The sequence below is a fragment of the Physeter macrocephalus genome, chromosome 11 (assembly GCF_002837175.3).
Source record: "Physeter macrocephalus isolate SW-GA chromosome 11, ASM283717v5, whole genome shotgun sequence".
Classification (NCBI taxonomy): Eukaryota; Metazoa; Chordata; class Mammalia; order Artiodactyla; family Physeteridae; genus Physeter; species Physeter macrocephalus.
Genome location: NC_041224.1, coordinates 60,212,061 through 60,230,172, shown reverse-complemented (window position 1 = coordinate 60,230,172; position 18,112 = coordinate 60,212,061). Strand labels below are relative to the sequence as shown.

Genomic DNA, 18,112 nt, shown 5'->3' with positions numbered 1-18,112 from the left:
CAGCGGCCATGGCTCACGGGCCCAGCCGCTCCGCGGCACGTGGGATCCTCCCAGACCGGGGCGCGAACCCGGTTCCCCTGCATCGGCAGGCGGACGCGCAACCACTGCGCCACCAGGGAAGCCCCAAAGAAGGCAAACTTTTTAGGTTTAATTTTGCAATACTAGGTTGGTCTAGGCATAATTAGTACATTAATACATAAATAAGACAGTGATATCTATAGTGTGAATTTAACACTGAATATAAAACCATATTAAATTGTCAAAATTAGGATTAATAATAATATACTCAAAGGATTTTAAAACATGAATAAAATTAGGTGTAAAAACTCTAGTATTTTGACATTAACTTTTGAAAAATGTTTAATATTTTTGAATAGTTTTAAGAACATACGCTTTCTACTTTATTACAAGACAAATAGTCTCTCCAGAGCACAATTTATTACTACAAAATAAACGTATGTTTAAAAGACAGTCTGTCAATTGAAAAAAAAAAACCTCACACACATTAAAATAGCAGGTTTCCAGGCCAAGTTAAACAAAATATTTTCTACTTGACAAGCTGCTTACATTTAAATGAAAACAGGGCAATTGTGGTCAATAATATGGATTGCATATAATAAAAAGGACCTTAGATCATGTTACTACAAGGATCAGAAAGCAGTAACTTAAATTAAAACCACCCAATTATTTAGCAAACTTTCAGATACAGCAAATAAATTCATCTGTTTTAAATGAAAGTGCTCAGATAAGTAGCTTTTTGACCTATGAGTAAGTCTCACTAGCAGCAATCACAGCAAAGCAAGGATCTGCTGAAGCAAGGCAAAGCCCCCAAATCAAACAAATGGTATCAGTAATCAAAAAGCATTTGCAAAACATATTTCCTTGGTTAGTAGCAGGGGGTTCTGAGCAAATGCCGCCTACAGCTTCCTTCATACTTTGATATACAGTGTACGGGGGGTGAACACATGTTTCTCTTACCCATGAACAAGTGGGATACTTTGCTTTTTAACAACAGGATATTTTCATTTCTGTACTGTCTTGTGAAAAAGGCCAGTCATTATACTATTAAGAATACATGTCTTTCACTTAAAATCCTCTATTATCCACTTATGTTTAACTTGTATTGGGATTTAAGAATGCGTCTTTATTGAGACAAGTGATATGTCATCATTTTGTTCAGCTAACAGGCCTGACAGACCCTGTCTCCTCGAGTTAAGAACAGCAGATCTCTATTTCATACATTGGTGGCAAAAGGTGGCAGAATAAATGAGAAATGCCAATTGGTAGTAAAGATTTTTAACCCCAAAGATGCAGACTTTCCTTTTGCCTTGGCCTTAATTATTCTATTTGGCCAGATGATGGTATGTTTTTTCAATAAAAATGATCTCTATATATTGCAATAATTTATTTGGATGCCATTGTTATGTATTTTAACAAATAACATCACTATTCACTATATCTCATATTTTTGATCCTTTTTACTACTTATCACCTTCTTTATTTGAAACAGATTTTTAACAGATAATCTTGATCATTACAACAATATCTTGCTTGCATTTTATTCAAATAATTCTTAAAAACAGCTTAAAAAGCCGTTTGGAATAACATCAAGCTTGCCATCAATCAAATGAAAAAATTCCGCTGGCGGTTGTATAAACATCAGATCAAGTCTGATGTCTTCAAGGATTTCAGAGTGAACCATAAAAAACTCCATTAACTTCTGACAAAGAATGCAAATTAATCACAACATGGGGTGAAATGAAATTAAAGGCTCTTTTCTAATCAATGACAAGGCAGGATGAAATATTTGTTACTCTCTCTGCACTCAGACTGCCTAGGATGTTTGCACTTCCCTTGCAAAGCCCCAAATGTAAGGTGTGAGTACAGATTCACCCAGTTGCTGTTTAGCCCTCCCCCGCACCCCAGAGCTATCTGCTTACAAGTCGTGGAGATTCACAAAACACACTAATCATCTGAATCTCAGGTGCATCCAATTTGTTATTCACACTCTCCCATGCCAGTGAAAAGCCTGGCGCAGACAGATGCACCAGGAACCCTAAATGACAGTTTTGGCCTCCGGAAGTACAATCACTACAGCAAAATCTAGTACAGCCTCCAGGTGAAATGTCTGGAGCTCCATATGGAGCAGGGAAAATTAACAACAAGATGAAAATCACTGCAGCAGCAGGGAGTCGGAATTTTTGAAAAAAAAAAATGAAATTTAAAGATGAAGAAAGAGAAGTAATAAATTAATGGGGTGTGAAAACATTCAAAGCTTTACAATACCAGGGGCACTATTTGCTCAGATTTTTTTCCTTTTTTTAACTTCAGGTCATTTTGATGTAACTTATTAACCAAGATCAGGAAATGTAGCCAAAAGAAGAAGAACATTTTTACACATGCAAAAGTACCTTAAATACATTTGTATCTATATTATCTTCACTTTCCTGTGGCATCTTGCTTACCAGTTTCCAAATGCCAGAGCTGGCACATCCCCTGAGAAGTCTCCGTAATGGATTTACTATCATCCTAATGCAGGGTACTGTTGTAAAGTTTGAATGAAGGATGACAGTTTTTAGCAGGCAATCTTTTTCATTTCTCCTAAATTATGGTGTCATTAAACAAACCATTGTCCACCGTCATGTTTTTTAAGTCAACTGGATTTGGATCTACATGATTAACTATACACAGCTCTAGTCCTTGTCCAGACGTGCACATTTTTCCCGATGACTATTAAAGCTAAATTGTTCAAGAAATTGAGATACTATCTGTTTACCAGATGTTTAAAAACACAATTTTTCATTATGCTATTGTGGAATATCCTTCCCAGGCACCCAGAGTTTAATGGCACTGGGGTCAGTGAGAGCTCTGGGTCCCTCCAGATCCATCACTCTGCTAAACACATGGTAAGAAAAGCAAAAGGGCTCTAGGGAATGGTCTTGTCATCATCTTCCATGGCACAACCCTTCTCATCTACACAGGAGGCCTCCCGAGGGCAGAGTAGGAGAGCCAGGAGAAGGGCTTGGTGGGGCTGAGCAGGAAGGAGGGCAGTGGTTCGAACAGCAAACCAAAATCAGTGTTCACAGAGCCAGTCATTTGGTTTAGTCGCCTGCAAGTCCTAGATCTAACTGTACCCATTCATCCCCAAGGCAAGGCGCCTCATCTCTCTGAGACTCAGTCTGCTCACCTGGAGGCTGGAAATAACAGTCCCTGCAGGTGGGATACACAGCCCGAGTCAGATAACAGCAAGTGCTTTGGAGCTGGATGTCGGAAAGGTGCTAGGTGTCTGACATCGTCGTTCCTCCTATTATAAGCTGTAGTGATAAGACCGTGTATTTATAATGACTCCTAACCTTTCTTTCCATAGAGCCCTAAACTGCATGCCAGTGAGGCTAGGCAACTTTAAGGCCTAAAGGAAACTAAAATAGACAGTGTTTTCAAATAACGGATAAAAACCCAACCCCCCAAACAATGAAGTTCATGGAGAATGATTATCTCAACAAAAATCCAGTCCTTTAACCTTTATGTTGGTCCCAGGCTACTGACTCTCTCTGCTCTCTTCCCAACACCCCTCCCTCCCTCATCTGCATCCCCACCAGATACACACTGTGTCACCGGCAGGAAGAGACGCTGCTAACGACGCTGTCAGCAGCACTGATGCTGGGCTGGGGGAAGGACGAGTCTGGACGCTGGCCTCACCTCCCCTCTTTCCCTTCTGCTCATTTTACACTCTGCTCCAGCTGCAGCTGGCAGGTTGCGAGCACATCCTCTTGCAACCTTTGGTTGAGGATTAGAAATTCATATCCATAATCTTATTTGATCTGCATACTTCTAATCACATAGGAAAGGTAGGTATCAGGATGCTCATTTAGAGATGACGAAACAGGCCAAAGCAAGAATTAAGGCCTGCAGTGACCGGAGCTTGTTAGACCTGGGTTCTAATCCTAATCTTCTGGCTCCTGGTCTAGAGTTCTTTCAAACAGGCCAGTCTCCTCAGCTTGCCGCTAGTGAAGGCAGCTGAGATCTGGTTCCCTGATTTGACTTTGAGTACCCAGCCCTGGGTACAGAAGGGATGCAAAACTGTGAGATCTTAAGGATATATGAAAATCTTTCGTGTGTTCAAGGGCCAGACCAGTGGGTAATAATTAAGATGAGGCAGTCCTCAGCCCGGTAAATAAAGCTTTGACTCTATGGCTGCTTTGTAAACACTAGTGAGTTACCTATCACTGGAGGCGTTCAACTTTGCTTTTCAGAGATATTGTGGAGAGGTTTGATTCGATGTTGTCTGAGATCACTTTCCACTCCTGAGAGTGTGTGATTCACTCCTGCCTATTCCATGGGGCCTATTCAATGGCCCCAAACCAGCTACAGTACAACAATGAGCAAATCAGCCATCCTGTTTGTCCAATTTATGCGGGGAGGCTTTCACACAGAGTGGTTAGGGGTTCAAATGAGACAATATGGACCAAAGAGAAGGTATTATTTCATAATCCAGTCCCTGCGATACTATAAAAATAAACATTTTTCTTCATGTGCTTTATTTGAAGGCAAAAGGGTAGAAAAGGAATCTATGAAGTAACCTTTCCCAATCTTCAGTCTATAGTACAAAGCCTGTAAAATAAATGCCAACTCCATCAAAAGTCATTACTGATTCCAGCAATGAAGTGCACAAACTTCTGTTGGAAGACCTGGGAAATAGGCCTGATGGCATCAAAGCTGCTTCTATTATTTGAAATGAAAGTCCCAATTTGGTGACAATATTCTATCACGATTCAAGGAATACAGTTTTCCCCTCACTCTGGCATAACAGTGATTGCTACCTAGGGAGTTCAGCGCATTCGAATTTTCCAACTTCCACTCGACTGATCAAGTAAACATATACTTAAACATTCCAGAAAACAATACTGCAAAGGTAGACAGCCTCTTTCTAAATTTGACCAGAGCCTTCAAAAGCTTCATTTGTCAAATGCAATCATTTCTTAGACTTATCACTTATCAAATCTCACTGATTAAATACTCTAGGCATTAGGAATCTCAAGAATACAGCTACATTCCCAATCTTTGGTATTTTTTTTTTTTTTCTTAAATGGCTTATACAAGTTTTCTATTAAGACTTGTTTGAGAGAGAAGTTATATAGTGCCTCTTCTCTTCATTTACAAAATTTGAGGGTATTGCATACATTGGCCAAACAGTGAATTGTTTAAAAATTACTGACAGAATAAGAGGCTTACCAAGATAAATATTCTAATGAGCTATAAATCCGGAAAATGTGATTTTAATTTGATGGGCTACCTAGAGCTAAGCAGCAAGGCTGTACACAGTAAAATCTCAGTAAATGCGAGCATGCATGCCAAGTGATTACATTTCGGATCTTCTCTTTAAGGAAAAGATTATGTTTAAACAAAGAATCCTACAAATTTGAAAAGTGAGACTGGCACTCTTGAACCTAACAACTTGGATGATTTCTCCTCCACTTATCTGATGGCTTTAACTGTAAAAGAAAAAGGATACAAAAGAGACATTTCAGCCTGTGAAGGGGCTTTAAATGTCCACATGGGTACCAGGACAATTTGCTTAAAACTGCTTATAAAGATGGTAGAGAGAATGAGCCCCATCCTATTATTCAATAACCATGTTTGTGATGCATCTGCATAATCTAACCATGCATAAATTAGTATGTGTAATACAACACTTATTTGCATAATAATAGCAAGTTAATAGATGCTTAAAGAGCAGAGACCAACACCACCTTTAAATCAGACATGCCTCCAGGCACTTTGGCCTGTACAGACCAAGATGCCAGAAAAACAGGGAGCATCAACCAACAGTCAAACCATTCATTTTTCATCCCTCTAGACATTTCACTTATTTCCCCACACACACTGGGGAATCATTTTCAAAACACAAAATAGCTTTATATTTTAAGTGCTAGCACCCTTCTATAATAAAAATCTTAAAGAAATTACTATAGAGATTATTATCAGCAATGGTAACATAATGGACATTTTATTTCCCTAGAAATGTAACTAGGAAGGGCAAATTTTTTAAAAAGAAAATGTTCGAAATCACAGCCACATAAAATTGGGGGCCCATCTATTTGCTTAGCAAAAATAATTACCTACGTTAGATATTTTCACCCTTCACCTCAATCCTTTAATTCAAATAACTAATTGAATCCAAAAACGCAAATAGTGTATCAAGAAAAGGCTGTGCCCCTCTTCCAACCTCAGTAAGAGCACATGGTACTGGGTTGGGATGAGGAAAAACAGTACCAGTGTCACACAAAGGAAGAGCACAATGATGGCTTTCAACCTTTAACAAAGAGGAAAAAAATCTGGAGTATAAAAAAATCAAAAATCAATAGAGACTCCTAAATGACTCCTTTAAGATATCACTTTTCAATTTAACAGGACAGATTTATTTGTATGTGGCTCAAATGTTCACAATTGCTCCCTGCACTTCATACATAGGAATGAATGTCACAGTGGAAAACGGCAGTAATGAACAATCTTACCTGAGGATATGGAAACCTCCCAAGAGCAAGCTGAGAAAGGAAATAATATTTGTCTAGTTATAGATTTGCATGCAGGGCAGATCTTAAGACAGACAAGTACTAAATTTCAGAATTACATCCAGCAAATACAAAAAGCTCACAACCTTAAATGTACAAACTAAATTATTGCTGTAATTACATTGAAAGCTATATATAGAATGAACATTCACATTGGACAATGTTGTATCCCTGATAAAATATTCTATTTTTAACAACTAAACACTACCCTTATGTAGTTTCTCTTAGGAATATTGTCAGCTGTATGGGCATTATTCACATTTACAAGTGTACGACAGTTTCTTCTAGACAGAGATGTAAAACCATAGGATACTGTCGGCTTTTCCTCTTGTAAAAATGGAAACACTTAATTGTTCCTAGCCCACAGCTCTGTAGAATTTTCAGTTATAAGTATTAAAGGAAGAGTTGTAGGAAATGGGGAGTGGGCCATGTGAAATAGAAAATTTTGTCATTATTTTCATTTATTTGTTAGTTTTTTTCATCCATTCATATTTAGAAGCAAAGAGCTACTACTAGTGGGAAAGTGGCAGTTCAAGACTGTGAAGTTGGAAAAAAAAAAAAAAGACTGTGAAGTTGGAACTATAGGTCTGAAATTGGGTAAGTGAAGCCTTACAGCTTCCAATTTTATTTAATTTGTAAACCGCTATGTGTTTCTAGGCCACTCACTTAATTTTGGTCTTTGAATTCTCACCTGTAAAAACAAAATGATTCAACCAGGAATAGGATTGATATGAAGTGGTAAGATCAAATTTACCAAACATACCATAATTTATTTAAAGAAAACTGTGGCTAAATTTTGCAACTTCATAATGTGGCCCATCATCAGGTCTGAAATCCTTTATAGGTATTTGTAAATATTTTCAAAGTAGAATCACTACATCAGGGAACTTTGAAGCTAGAATGGATCCAAGGAAACTTCAATCCATTTTACAGATGAGAACCCCAGAGTCCCATTGAAGATGTTTCCACACAGTTAATCAGTAGAAGCCTGGGGACTGACCCCAAGACTTGCAACTTAATCCAGGGTTCTTTCCAGCATATTTCATTGCTTTTCTAGATCTTGAGAAGTTGTGCACTTATCTCAAAGACACTGACACTGCTCAAACATTTTTGAACTCTTCTTTTGGAACTGTGTTTAGAATCATTTCAAGTCACAGAAGAACAACTACTTCATTTATTAGAACTGCATCTTATCTTGAGCTTAAAATTATACCCCTCTGCTTTTTGATCATGTAAATTATTTGTTGACTAAGGTCTGAACGGCCTATGGGTATTACCAAAACCCAAAGCCAACTTCAAAGAATAAATATTTTGTTCCTTAATAAGGATAGACATGAAGATGCTGAGGTTAATTTTTAAAGTTCTAAAACCAGTTTGAGCAACAGCAGTGTAATAGGAATAAACCATATGACCAAGTAAGGTGACTACTTGGAAAGGGCCAACACTCATTTGGATGTGTGTGTGTGTCTGTGTGTGTGTGTGTGTATGTACATATATATATATATGAATACTTGGTAAGATTTGTTACCTTGTACTCATTTCTGGTATACTCAGAGTTCTCAGATTTTCAAGACATAAAGTTATACTATCATTGTTTCATTTGGTGGACGTCATTAATCTGTTCAACTACAGAGTGAAGGAAAGAGAGTGTGGATGTTAATCTAACTCCCTTTCACAGTTTTGTGTGATTATGTCTGTTGTCTATATGCTGCTATTAATTAGCAAGGGGAGGGACTCAGCTCTCCACTGCCTCCACTCCACCCTCACCCAATACAGGCTATTGATTTGACTTACATTCTGTAAATACAGTGTGTTTCTGGCCAATGAGAATGTGCACATTGATTCAGAAGGAGCCACTATGGTCTTTTGTGGCAGTAATGGGTGGGCTAGGCATTTGCACCATTCTGTACTGAACTGACAGGCAGTGACAGCTCACCAAAAGCTGTCACCTATCATCACACCCATCTGCAGATTATGAGTTTTGCACATTCTTTCATTTGGAAAAAGTAGCAAGAGGAGGGTCTCTCGTCTGAAAAAGCTGACAGCTTAATAACTACTAGAAAACGTTTAGAACATCCTATCTGAAGTCCTTCTACAGGTGCTGCACCATTCACTCTGGTACATGTTGAACATGTCATTAGGGCCTATGGAAGAATTCTGTCCACGTAGCTTACCAACAGAAGAAACTTGCCCACCATATATACAGTTAAGGTCTAAACTAGCTGGCCAGTACCAACACTGGCCATTGGTTCTTGTAATTTAAAGAACTAAGCAATGATAAAAGGAAGACTTAAAAAAAAAAAAAGAGTCGGATGAGGTGAAAAATGTGAACTTTTTCCACTTCAACACAAAGCCTCAAACTCTCAAGTCATCACTGTTCTATGGAGAGGCAAGGCTACAGCAGACTTGGGAATGTACGCTCATCTACTCGGCCCCCTCTCACAACTGGTAAAAGGTAATTAGGCTGGCTGATGATATTCATTTACTCTGTAAGAGACCTCCATCAAGAGAACAGAGAGAAAATTCAGCAGGGAGCCTCTCTGTACCAGCCTGCTTGGGAACAGGTGGCAATGCTTGAACTAGTGACCTCAACATTCTTGGAACTGGCTTTACTTATGTGCACTTTCCTGATATCCTGTGGAAGCTCAGTCTTACTTGTCAACTACATTCCTGCGAGGACTGTTTCTAAGGCATCTTGCAGGTCTGACCTCTTTTCAATCTGAGGGCAGAGAATGGTACCCTGTTCTTGACCAGAGACGCACAACAATCATTTCCTCTCCCACAGTGTCACCACTGGGCTGCTTCAGTGGCAAGCCAAGGATTCCAATTCTGCACCAGTGAAAACTGGCAGCGGTACTATGAGGCTGGCACCACAAGCAGTCATTTTAAGGCCCTGGGAGAGGGAGCTGCCTTCCATGTATGTCTCTGCCCTTTCAGGTTTAATGCAGCTGCAATGTTTATGTTCTACACTATTTGTCTTGTGGCCAAATAGAAGGAAATATATAGCTAAGCCCTAGAACCTTTTTATCAAGTTCAATTAGGAGAAGGTAAAAAAGGAAAAGGGCTCTTAGCAGATATGGTTGAGGCTGTCAAAAGTCAAACACTGAACCCTTATGGGGAAGAAGGAGCACATATGCTATGAGTGAATATTTCAGAGACAGACGGACCTGGGGCCATTCTGTATCTTTTACCCTTACTGGTCTATTAATCTACTTGCATTTCCCCAGTTTTTATTGTCAAGGTATTATAAATTAGGAAACTTACAAAAGAGAGTATGTAATCTTCTCTGAAATGGCCTGCAGATATGTCACTGTACTAAATGTGTTTCAGATTTAATGAAGCTTTAATGTCCTTTTTAATTTTGCCTGTTTCTGTATCACCAGGGGTTGGGCAAGGCAATCAGCACTCAAGAGGGTGGTTTGGTTTAAAACTAGGAAAAAACTCATTTGCTTATGAGTTGCACTGTATTTTCTTAATTAAATTTACTGAGTAAAATGGTTTAAGTTCAGCCAACCAATGACCTTTGTATGTAGATGTAGATATATAAATAGGTTAAAGAAGAAAAAAAAAGAATCACAACAAAGCAAATAGATTAGGGCTTAGCCAATGGAAGTCTTTGCCCTCTTTATCATCTTCACAAAAGAAGCATTTAAATTTAGGCAGCTTAAGTCCAGTTAAAAAAAAGTATATTGAAAAATGTGGGCGCACAGAAGCGCCAGCAATTCATCAAATGACTAACATCCTTTTCATTCCCAGCAGGGGAGCGGCTCACACTGTAAAAGATTTGGAAAAGCTTTATTTATTTTGGGGAAGTGGAGGTAGAGATGAGGGAGGGAGAGGATTCTATTTAATGTTAAATAAAAAAGTGCATCTTAATTCTAAATACATAAGATTTAGCAAAGTGCTAAATACTCTGTTCGTTGTGGGAGATTTACTATGCAAAAGGCAGAAAAAGAATGCTCTAAAAACATTTACCAGTTGGGAATACACTTAAATAACAGTAAACCACTAACCTTTCACTGTAAAACTAGGACTGCTCCTTAGTGTTATCTTACTGATCTTTGATTTGTCCAACCATAATCTATGAAATAGCAGTATCTGAATATGTTGGAGTTTATAATTTAAATAACCAATATATGTGTGAGTGTGATTATAACAATTGCCAAATACATAACAAAGGCATGATAGAAACCTTTGTATTTTAACAAAAAGGGTAGAAGATATTTATTTACAAAGCAACAAAAATGGCTTCTGTTGATAATAAGAACAATTATTGTCATGAAGTCATAAATGATAAAGAGAAAACATACATTGTAACCAGAAAGCAAGTGCAGGACACAAACTCAGGATATGTTTTTGGTGATCAACTGACCAACTTAGAATATCAACAATGTGGGAGTAGCTTTAAATTTACAGTTATACTGAAGAGCACTGGATTTTATAAATTCTTAATTTAGACATATTCTATGTTTCTCAGCAAAACTGCAAATTGAAAATAAGCATTTTCAATATAGCCAGTGATCTAGTTGAAGGAGGACTTTATAGTCTGAAATGTTCTAAAATTTGTTCTTAATTACCCTTGTGCACAGTTTACACAATTAAATTTCCATCGAAGGATTTTGCATTTAGATTGTGCACTGCAGTTAAACCTTTATTTTATAGAAATGCAGCAGCCACTTTGGGACATTCAGACACAGGGAAACTTTAAAAAATCAGACTTAACTACTGGATTACATAAAATTCCCTAGGTGAGATTTCATCCCAGGACCAATTTACACAGTCCTAGAGAGAGAGTTTAAATCATCTGAAACTATGCTAGCGAAGGACCATAATAAATACTAAATACCTCAAAATCTACCCTAAGATTTTTCTTTTCTTCCTGTGTATCAATTTCACTGTCCTCTTACTGTATGGTTTAAAAACAATCCAAAGGATATAACAGCAATTTACCAGTGTTAAAGTGCTTCGGAGGTTAAATTGACAACAAAGAACACAGAAACACAAAGCGTCTTGAAGTAGGGTTTCAATTAAATGTGGAGGATTTAGTAATGCAGTACCAAAAAAAAAAAGAGTTACAAATTAATTTAATCTTCTGCCTATAGTTTGCAGCTGCACTCCGAAGTGTCTAGGGCTTAAGAACAAAGCCTTGAAAGGCCTCGGAGTGAGGAAAGCTTCAATTTTTAATGTATAACGCCATTAGCTGATAACTTGTGGAATGTGCAACCCCTGCGGAGGGGCATAAGTGCGAGTAACAGAGACGGATGAAGTGACATATTTGTTCATGTCTAGAACTATGAGGAAGAGGGTTATTACTAACACCATCAGGCCCAACAGAAATATGCCCTAATAACCTTTGGGACCCTCCACATTATCAATTTTTACTACATCAAATATATTAAAATCAAAACCTAATTCACTTTAATTAAAGACAATTAGTTTGTTTTACTATTATTGTTTTAACTGTGTGACATAATACACTGCAAATTAAAGACGGAATATTAAATATAAAAAAAGCATCAAACTGTGTACACCTTCCCACCCATGCTTGGTGAAATCAGCTTATCACCAGTGTCTATTTAAGGAAATTCAAGAACAACCATCATTAAAAGTAGTGCAGAAACATTTCACCCTAAAAAGAATACAGTGGAACCATGCATATGTTTTCCCTATTCAATTTATACTTCTTTTCACATAATGCTTTCCTGTAACTCCAAGGATTTCTTTAACACAAACAGAATTATGGCCCAATGGAGGCACAAGAAGCTTAATTAATTTGCCTGAGGTCATACTGTAGGTTGGTGGCAAAGCTTGTTAAATTACTGGTAACTCTGGGCTCTACAGATGTTTTGGCAATGGCAAAGGCCCCTGTCTGCAAAGGCCCCAGAGACTTCTAGTGCAGAGGGTGAATGAACCACAGCAAATAACTCACAACGCCTGTTCAAAAGGTGCCAAGAGCTCTGGAGAGCTCACAACATTTTCTTTGTTGTGTTGAAAGAGCCTAAATGTGAGTTTCCCACCAGGAGTGCTTCTTAACGGGTCCCAATATTTTAAAAAGAACTATTCATCCTCACCAGAGTCCATTAATAAAAAGTAAATTTATTTTAACTTAAAGATCCCAGGCACAGTAGCACAAAGAAATCAATCAAACATTTATCCATCATTCAGAAGGTCCTGCATTCTATCCCACAGATTACTAATAATAATGGAGAAAAGATAGCATCGCAAATAAATGTTTCTAATACAGTGGGGTTTTTTTTCTCTTTTTAAATTAGAAATGGGTTTATTACAGTGGACACTTAAATGGGGCCAGGGCAACAGTAATTCACAAGTACAATATCCTAATGCTGTTCCTTTAATTGCTTTATTTGTTTTACTGTTAAAAATGATTGCTTGCTGTAGTCTAACCATGAATGCTGAAAAGCATGATACATTGAGGTCTCAACCTGGGCAAACTGTACCTAAACTTACACTTTATTGCAGCTTAGTTCACAATCTTCACCTAATATAGGGTTATATCCCAGCGCAGCAGGAGGATAAATCATCCTGGAATATTACTCTGGTAAAGTTTAGCTGTGACTGGAGCATATGTGCTTTCGAGCCACTGAAGCAAAGGCCCATAAAATACACTAATTACTGGAAGTTATGGTCACTGAGTGATTGATAGCTCTCTGCAAGGCAACTTCCTCATTTTCAGCTCTTCTGACGGGGCTCATCCGCCACATAGCAATTATTAATTCATGACCCACCCCTCAGGCATTAGTACCTTTACTTCTAATTCTCCTGCTACCAAACTACTGCTACAGCTGGACACTGTCTTTCTTCATTCTGATGGCTGGGTAAGGATGATAAAAAGTAGATTTCACGCTAAATGCTATTGTTTTGAATCTTTAAATGTTGCTTGGTCTTTCTAACCCTGCTGTCCTAAAAAACATAATTCTCCTTCCTCTCTCATAATGCTATTTCACTTGCACCATTTTCTTTCTTCTCTTTAAAAAAGAATTTGTATGTGTTTATGCATATATATGTTTATGTATGCATATATGTGTATATATGTGTGTGCGTGTGTTTGTATATGTGTGTGTGTATATATATCAATCTGTCTGTCTATACTGTATTAGATCAAAAACTCTGAATAATTTTTTAGTGGAACACTGTGGTTTAAATGCAATATATAACTTCAACTAGGCCATAGTAAATATGAGGCAGCTAATTGATAAAAAAAAAAAGGCAACCCCCCTAACCCTCCATTTAAATAGACCCACTTTTGTAGCTTTGAAGACATTCTAAGTGTTTCAAGTTGATTTCCATCAGTAGCTTCACTCAGAGCAATGCTAATTAAATAATATCTGGGTATATAACTGAATTTCTAAAAGTCACTTAGAAACAACTGCAAAGGTCTCTTTTGATGGTGTTCTGTGCCTTGAGAGGAAATTCAGTGAGAGACTCTGAATTAAAGAGAGATAAAGTTCAGTCATGATGGATGAAAGCAGACATTTTACTTTTCCAATAGAAAAATAAATGTTCTTCAAATTTTGAACAACTCAAAATGCAATACTAAGGGTGGTTTTCCTAGGTGGAATCTGAGATAGTGTAATGGATGAATAGATTGACTCCAAGCTACCTATCCTTTCAGAGTGTGTTTCAAATTACTCCTCCTCTTCTGTTGGGAGTTAGTCCCAGAAAACAATTTTGAGGACAAATTCCATACCCTCCCTGTTCATACCATTCACTGGGCAGTGTATCACATCCCACCTGGTAACTATCTTCCTGTATCTCTAATGCCGGTAAATTTCACTTGTTTAAGGGCAAACTCTAAGTCATAAACTTTCATATGCTCTCTGTGACACCAGAAATAGTATTTTGCAGTAGGATGATGATGAGCATTTGTTGATTATGATATACGCCCTGATGGTGATGTCTCCTAGAGCTTGGTCAACTTGGTGCTGCATGGCTTGGTTACTTCTACTATTAAAGCTACAGTACTTTAATAAACATACAAACTTTTCAGTATTAGGGGCTGACTGTTTTAACTGGCAAGGCCCTCTTACACATACTACACTGCTTAGAATAATCACTTTCACATACTTCAGCATTATGAATAATTTAAACGGCTTATTTCTTGTTAAAGACTGAAGGGGTACAAGAAGGGAAAAGATTAGAGTTAACTGCCCCCAAATCCATCTCATGTGCTTAATTCAATAACCATTTTAATCTTCACAGTAAGAATTAAGAAATGACACTCTTTCAATATGTTTGTATAACGCTGACCTGTGTGCTCTAACAGTGGGTGGCTTTAATCCTGATAACAGCCCCTAGAGACCTAGCTTGGTGGGGTGTCCTCCATTTCTAAACTGCTCACTGGAGTCATGTAGCTACAGGTACCTGAGAAAACATCAGTGCTGGGGTATAGTCTATCGAGTGGTCTAAGCCACACTTGTATTTCCAGACATTTCAAAGTCAAGAGAGTCATAATCAGGTAATATGCTCACACTTCTGGCCTCTCTGTGTGTTGCTGCTCCTGAGAGAAGGGGGAGGGAAGAAAGGAAGGGAGAGGTATGGAGTGGCCATCCTCACACCAAGACTCCATGCATGCAGGTGAAGTCATCGTGGATTTCCCTTCTTGACCACCATCTGACTACACCCTCACCACCCACAGAATCCTGAGAAAAAAATAAATGGTTATTTTAAGCTATTAATGTTGGATAATTTATTAAGAGTAATAGATAACTGAAATGCTATCCTTGACATTGATGTCAGCCCTCCCACTCATCTGCCCAGTCCTATGCGCTTTTCCACTGCACTTTTACTTATCTTTCTCCCTTCTAGTCAAGGAGCTCCTGAGGGCAAAGTCTGTATCCCTACTGCCAACACAAGGCAGCACTACATAAATGTTTACTGATTAGATGGAACTCTCATCTACCTGCTTCCATTTTATTATAGCAGACATACTGCAGATTAGGTTAATTTTTGTGTTTCTTAAAAAAAAATAAACTAGGTCTTGGCTTCTGAAAAACAATGGCAATTGTACATTTCAAAATACAGTAAAGCTGAACCAACTATAGGGATAGTGTAGGTAGCAATCCTGTGAAAAGCAGTGTTGACCATGAGCAGAGTCACAATAAACCAGTCTTTCTTTCCCTTTATCTGATTTCCTGCTCATTTACAGTTACCATTTCTCTCTCCTTTTTTCAAACTACTGATCTACTTCTTTTCTACAGCATAGTGGAAGAAGCAGACTTTCATCCAGACTCAGACATTTAACTGCGGCTCCCTGGTCTAGTCACCTAACGCTTCTGGAAAAGTCCTTTAATTTCTCTGGCTCTCAGTTTCCTTATTTGCAAAAAGGGAACTTTGATGCTTATAGATCAAAGTTGGTGGAATAATCTTGGGTACCTTAAATTACTGATTTTTTGGTCATTTCCATCACAGTGGGGAGAAGCTTAAATGAGATAATGAATATCAAATGGCTTTGTAAAGTGTTATGTACACATAAAGTGTTGTCACCCTTCTAGAATGACACTGAGCAAGAAGATGTCAACAGCAAGGAATAGAAGAAAGCACACTCCACTTCACATCAGAGGTCCCACCTGCCGGTCCTCATCTGCACAGTCCTAGCTTATGCTGTACCTGTGGGCACGGTCCTTCCCTTCTCTGGACCCAAGCTTCCTCACTAGGAGGAGGGATCTGATTTAACAAGTTCTAATGTCTCTCTTCTAGTTAAAAAACACTCTAGTCTCTAAATACAAGATAAGGAGTGCAAAAGATTTTTCTAATTAAATGCTAAAAAAATGTTAAAGTTATTATTATTCAGTTCAGAACCAAAGTATGGAAAATAGTCTGTAGGATCTTTGAGAGGATTTTTAAGGCCAATTTCAGGTCACTGGATTTGAGTATTGATAGAACTCTATGAGCAGTGGTTTTTAATGCTCAGTATCTCAAAGGTAGCAGCAGCGGTTCCTCAAATTATCACTCAGAATTTTAGAGTTGACAGATGTCACTAGAACACTGGCCCCTTTTATCTTTTAGATCTCAATTCAAAAGTAACCCGACACCACTCAGTTACTCCTATCATACGGTGCTGTTTATTTCTGTCTAAAAAGTTATTATTGTCAAGCACCCTTCTTTATAATGTAGGCTCTATTAAAGCAGGGATTTTGTCACTTTCATTCCTAGCAATGTCCCTAGTGACTAGCACAGTGCCTGCCACATAATGAGCACTCAACAAAAATCTGCTAAGTGACTAAATGAATAAATGACTGCATCTTGTCTAACCTTATACCTGTCTCTTCTACAAAGTATTTCTTAAAAAAAAAAAAAAAAAAAAAAAAAAACTTGAGACAAGTATTCAGTCACTACTTAAATGCCCCTAGGGATGTGGGCATTTTTTTTTACCTCTAAAAGGATGACTGCACTGTTAAGTAGGAAGGGTGCAGGGATCTATCCATTAAAAAACTCTTCTTTATACTGAATAGAAAACCATTAGTTTTTTGTTTTTTTGTTTTTTGGTTAGCTTCAGAAAGTTCAGCCCGTTGGTCATAAAGTAGCAGCTTGCCTCTCCGCTGACAATCCTTCAAACACTGGAATATGGGTTGTCAAATGCCTGCTTTGTCTTCTCTTTATTTCTTTATTCTTCATATCAAGACTTTGTTGATTTAATTTTTTTTTCTTTTTTTTAAAGTCCAAATTTTGTGTGTTTGTGTGTATACACGATTTGGACATGCGCTCTTGGAAAAACTTTAAAATGAGTCTGAAATCCATCAAAATAATAAAATGCTTAGCTGGGACTGCTAGCACCTGTTCCATCTTGTTTTGTCAATCTCATGGTTGTTCATGATAGCTCTGAGCACAAAGCAAGCTCAACAATGCCTCATTCAGTGGGAAACACTTCACTTTGTCTGCCAGTTTCACATGCACTACAATCACTGACAACCTTGGAAAATGCACATTTAGGCATGGTAATCTGAGACAGCTGGATCCCTTCACAGACCTTGCAAAAGGCTGAACTAGTCGATCCATCATCTGTCAAAGGTCATTTTAACAGCTCCTTTTTGCAATAAGTTATACAAAATTTTAGACAAAAAATGACAATAGAAAAAAATCAAGTTAAGACAGAATTACAGGCTTCCCTGGTGGCGCAGTGGTTGAGAGTCCGTCTGCCGATGCAGGGGAACCGGGTTCGTGCCCCGGTCCGGGAGGATCCCACATGCCGCAGAGCAGCTGGGCCCGTGAGCCATGGCCGCTGAGCCTGCGCGTCCGGAGCCTGTGCTCCGCGACGGGAGAGGCCACAACAGAGGAAGGCCCGCATACCACCAAAAAAAAAAAAAAAGACAGGATTACAGAAAGGGGAGTGTGAGCAGAGGAATGAGTGACTGGAACTGTTACATATGCTGTTTTCCTCAATATTATTTTTTCTTTTTCTTTTTTTTTCTTGCAGTACGCGGGCCTCTCACTGTTGCGGCCTCTCCCGTTGCGGAGCACAGGCTCCGGACGCGCAGGCTCAGCGGCCATGGCTCACGGGCCCAGCCGCTCCGCGGCATGTG

The 18,112-nt window shown here is 38.4% G+C and overlaps 1 protein-coding gene across 12 annotated transcripts in view; it reads right to left on the bottom strand.

The window, feature by feature from the left end:
• Positions 1 to 18,112, bottom strand: part of MAP2K5 (mitogen-activated protein kinase kinase 5) — a 281,510-nt gene that overhangs the window by 73,714 nt on the left and 189,684 nt on the right. The window contains exons 17-18 of one of the 12 annotated variants that reach the window (XM_055088065.1): positions 6,516 to 6,545; positions 3,687 to 5,492 (exon numbers count right to left, since the gene is read on the bottom strand). The exons of 10 other annotated variants lie outside the window; for them this stretch is intronic. In XM_055088065.1, the coding sequence (XP_054944040.1) occupies positions 5,448 to 5,492; positions 6,516 to 6,545 (75 nt within the window). In that variant the 3' untranslated portion in view covers positions 3,687 to 5,447. Of the gene's footprint in view, positions 1 to 3,686; positions 5,493 to 6,515; positions 6,546 to 18,112 lie in introns of those variants that run through there. One more of the 12 variants, XM_024128723.3, reaches the window with a different exon arrangement.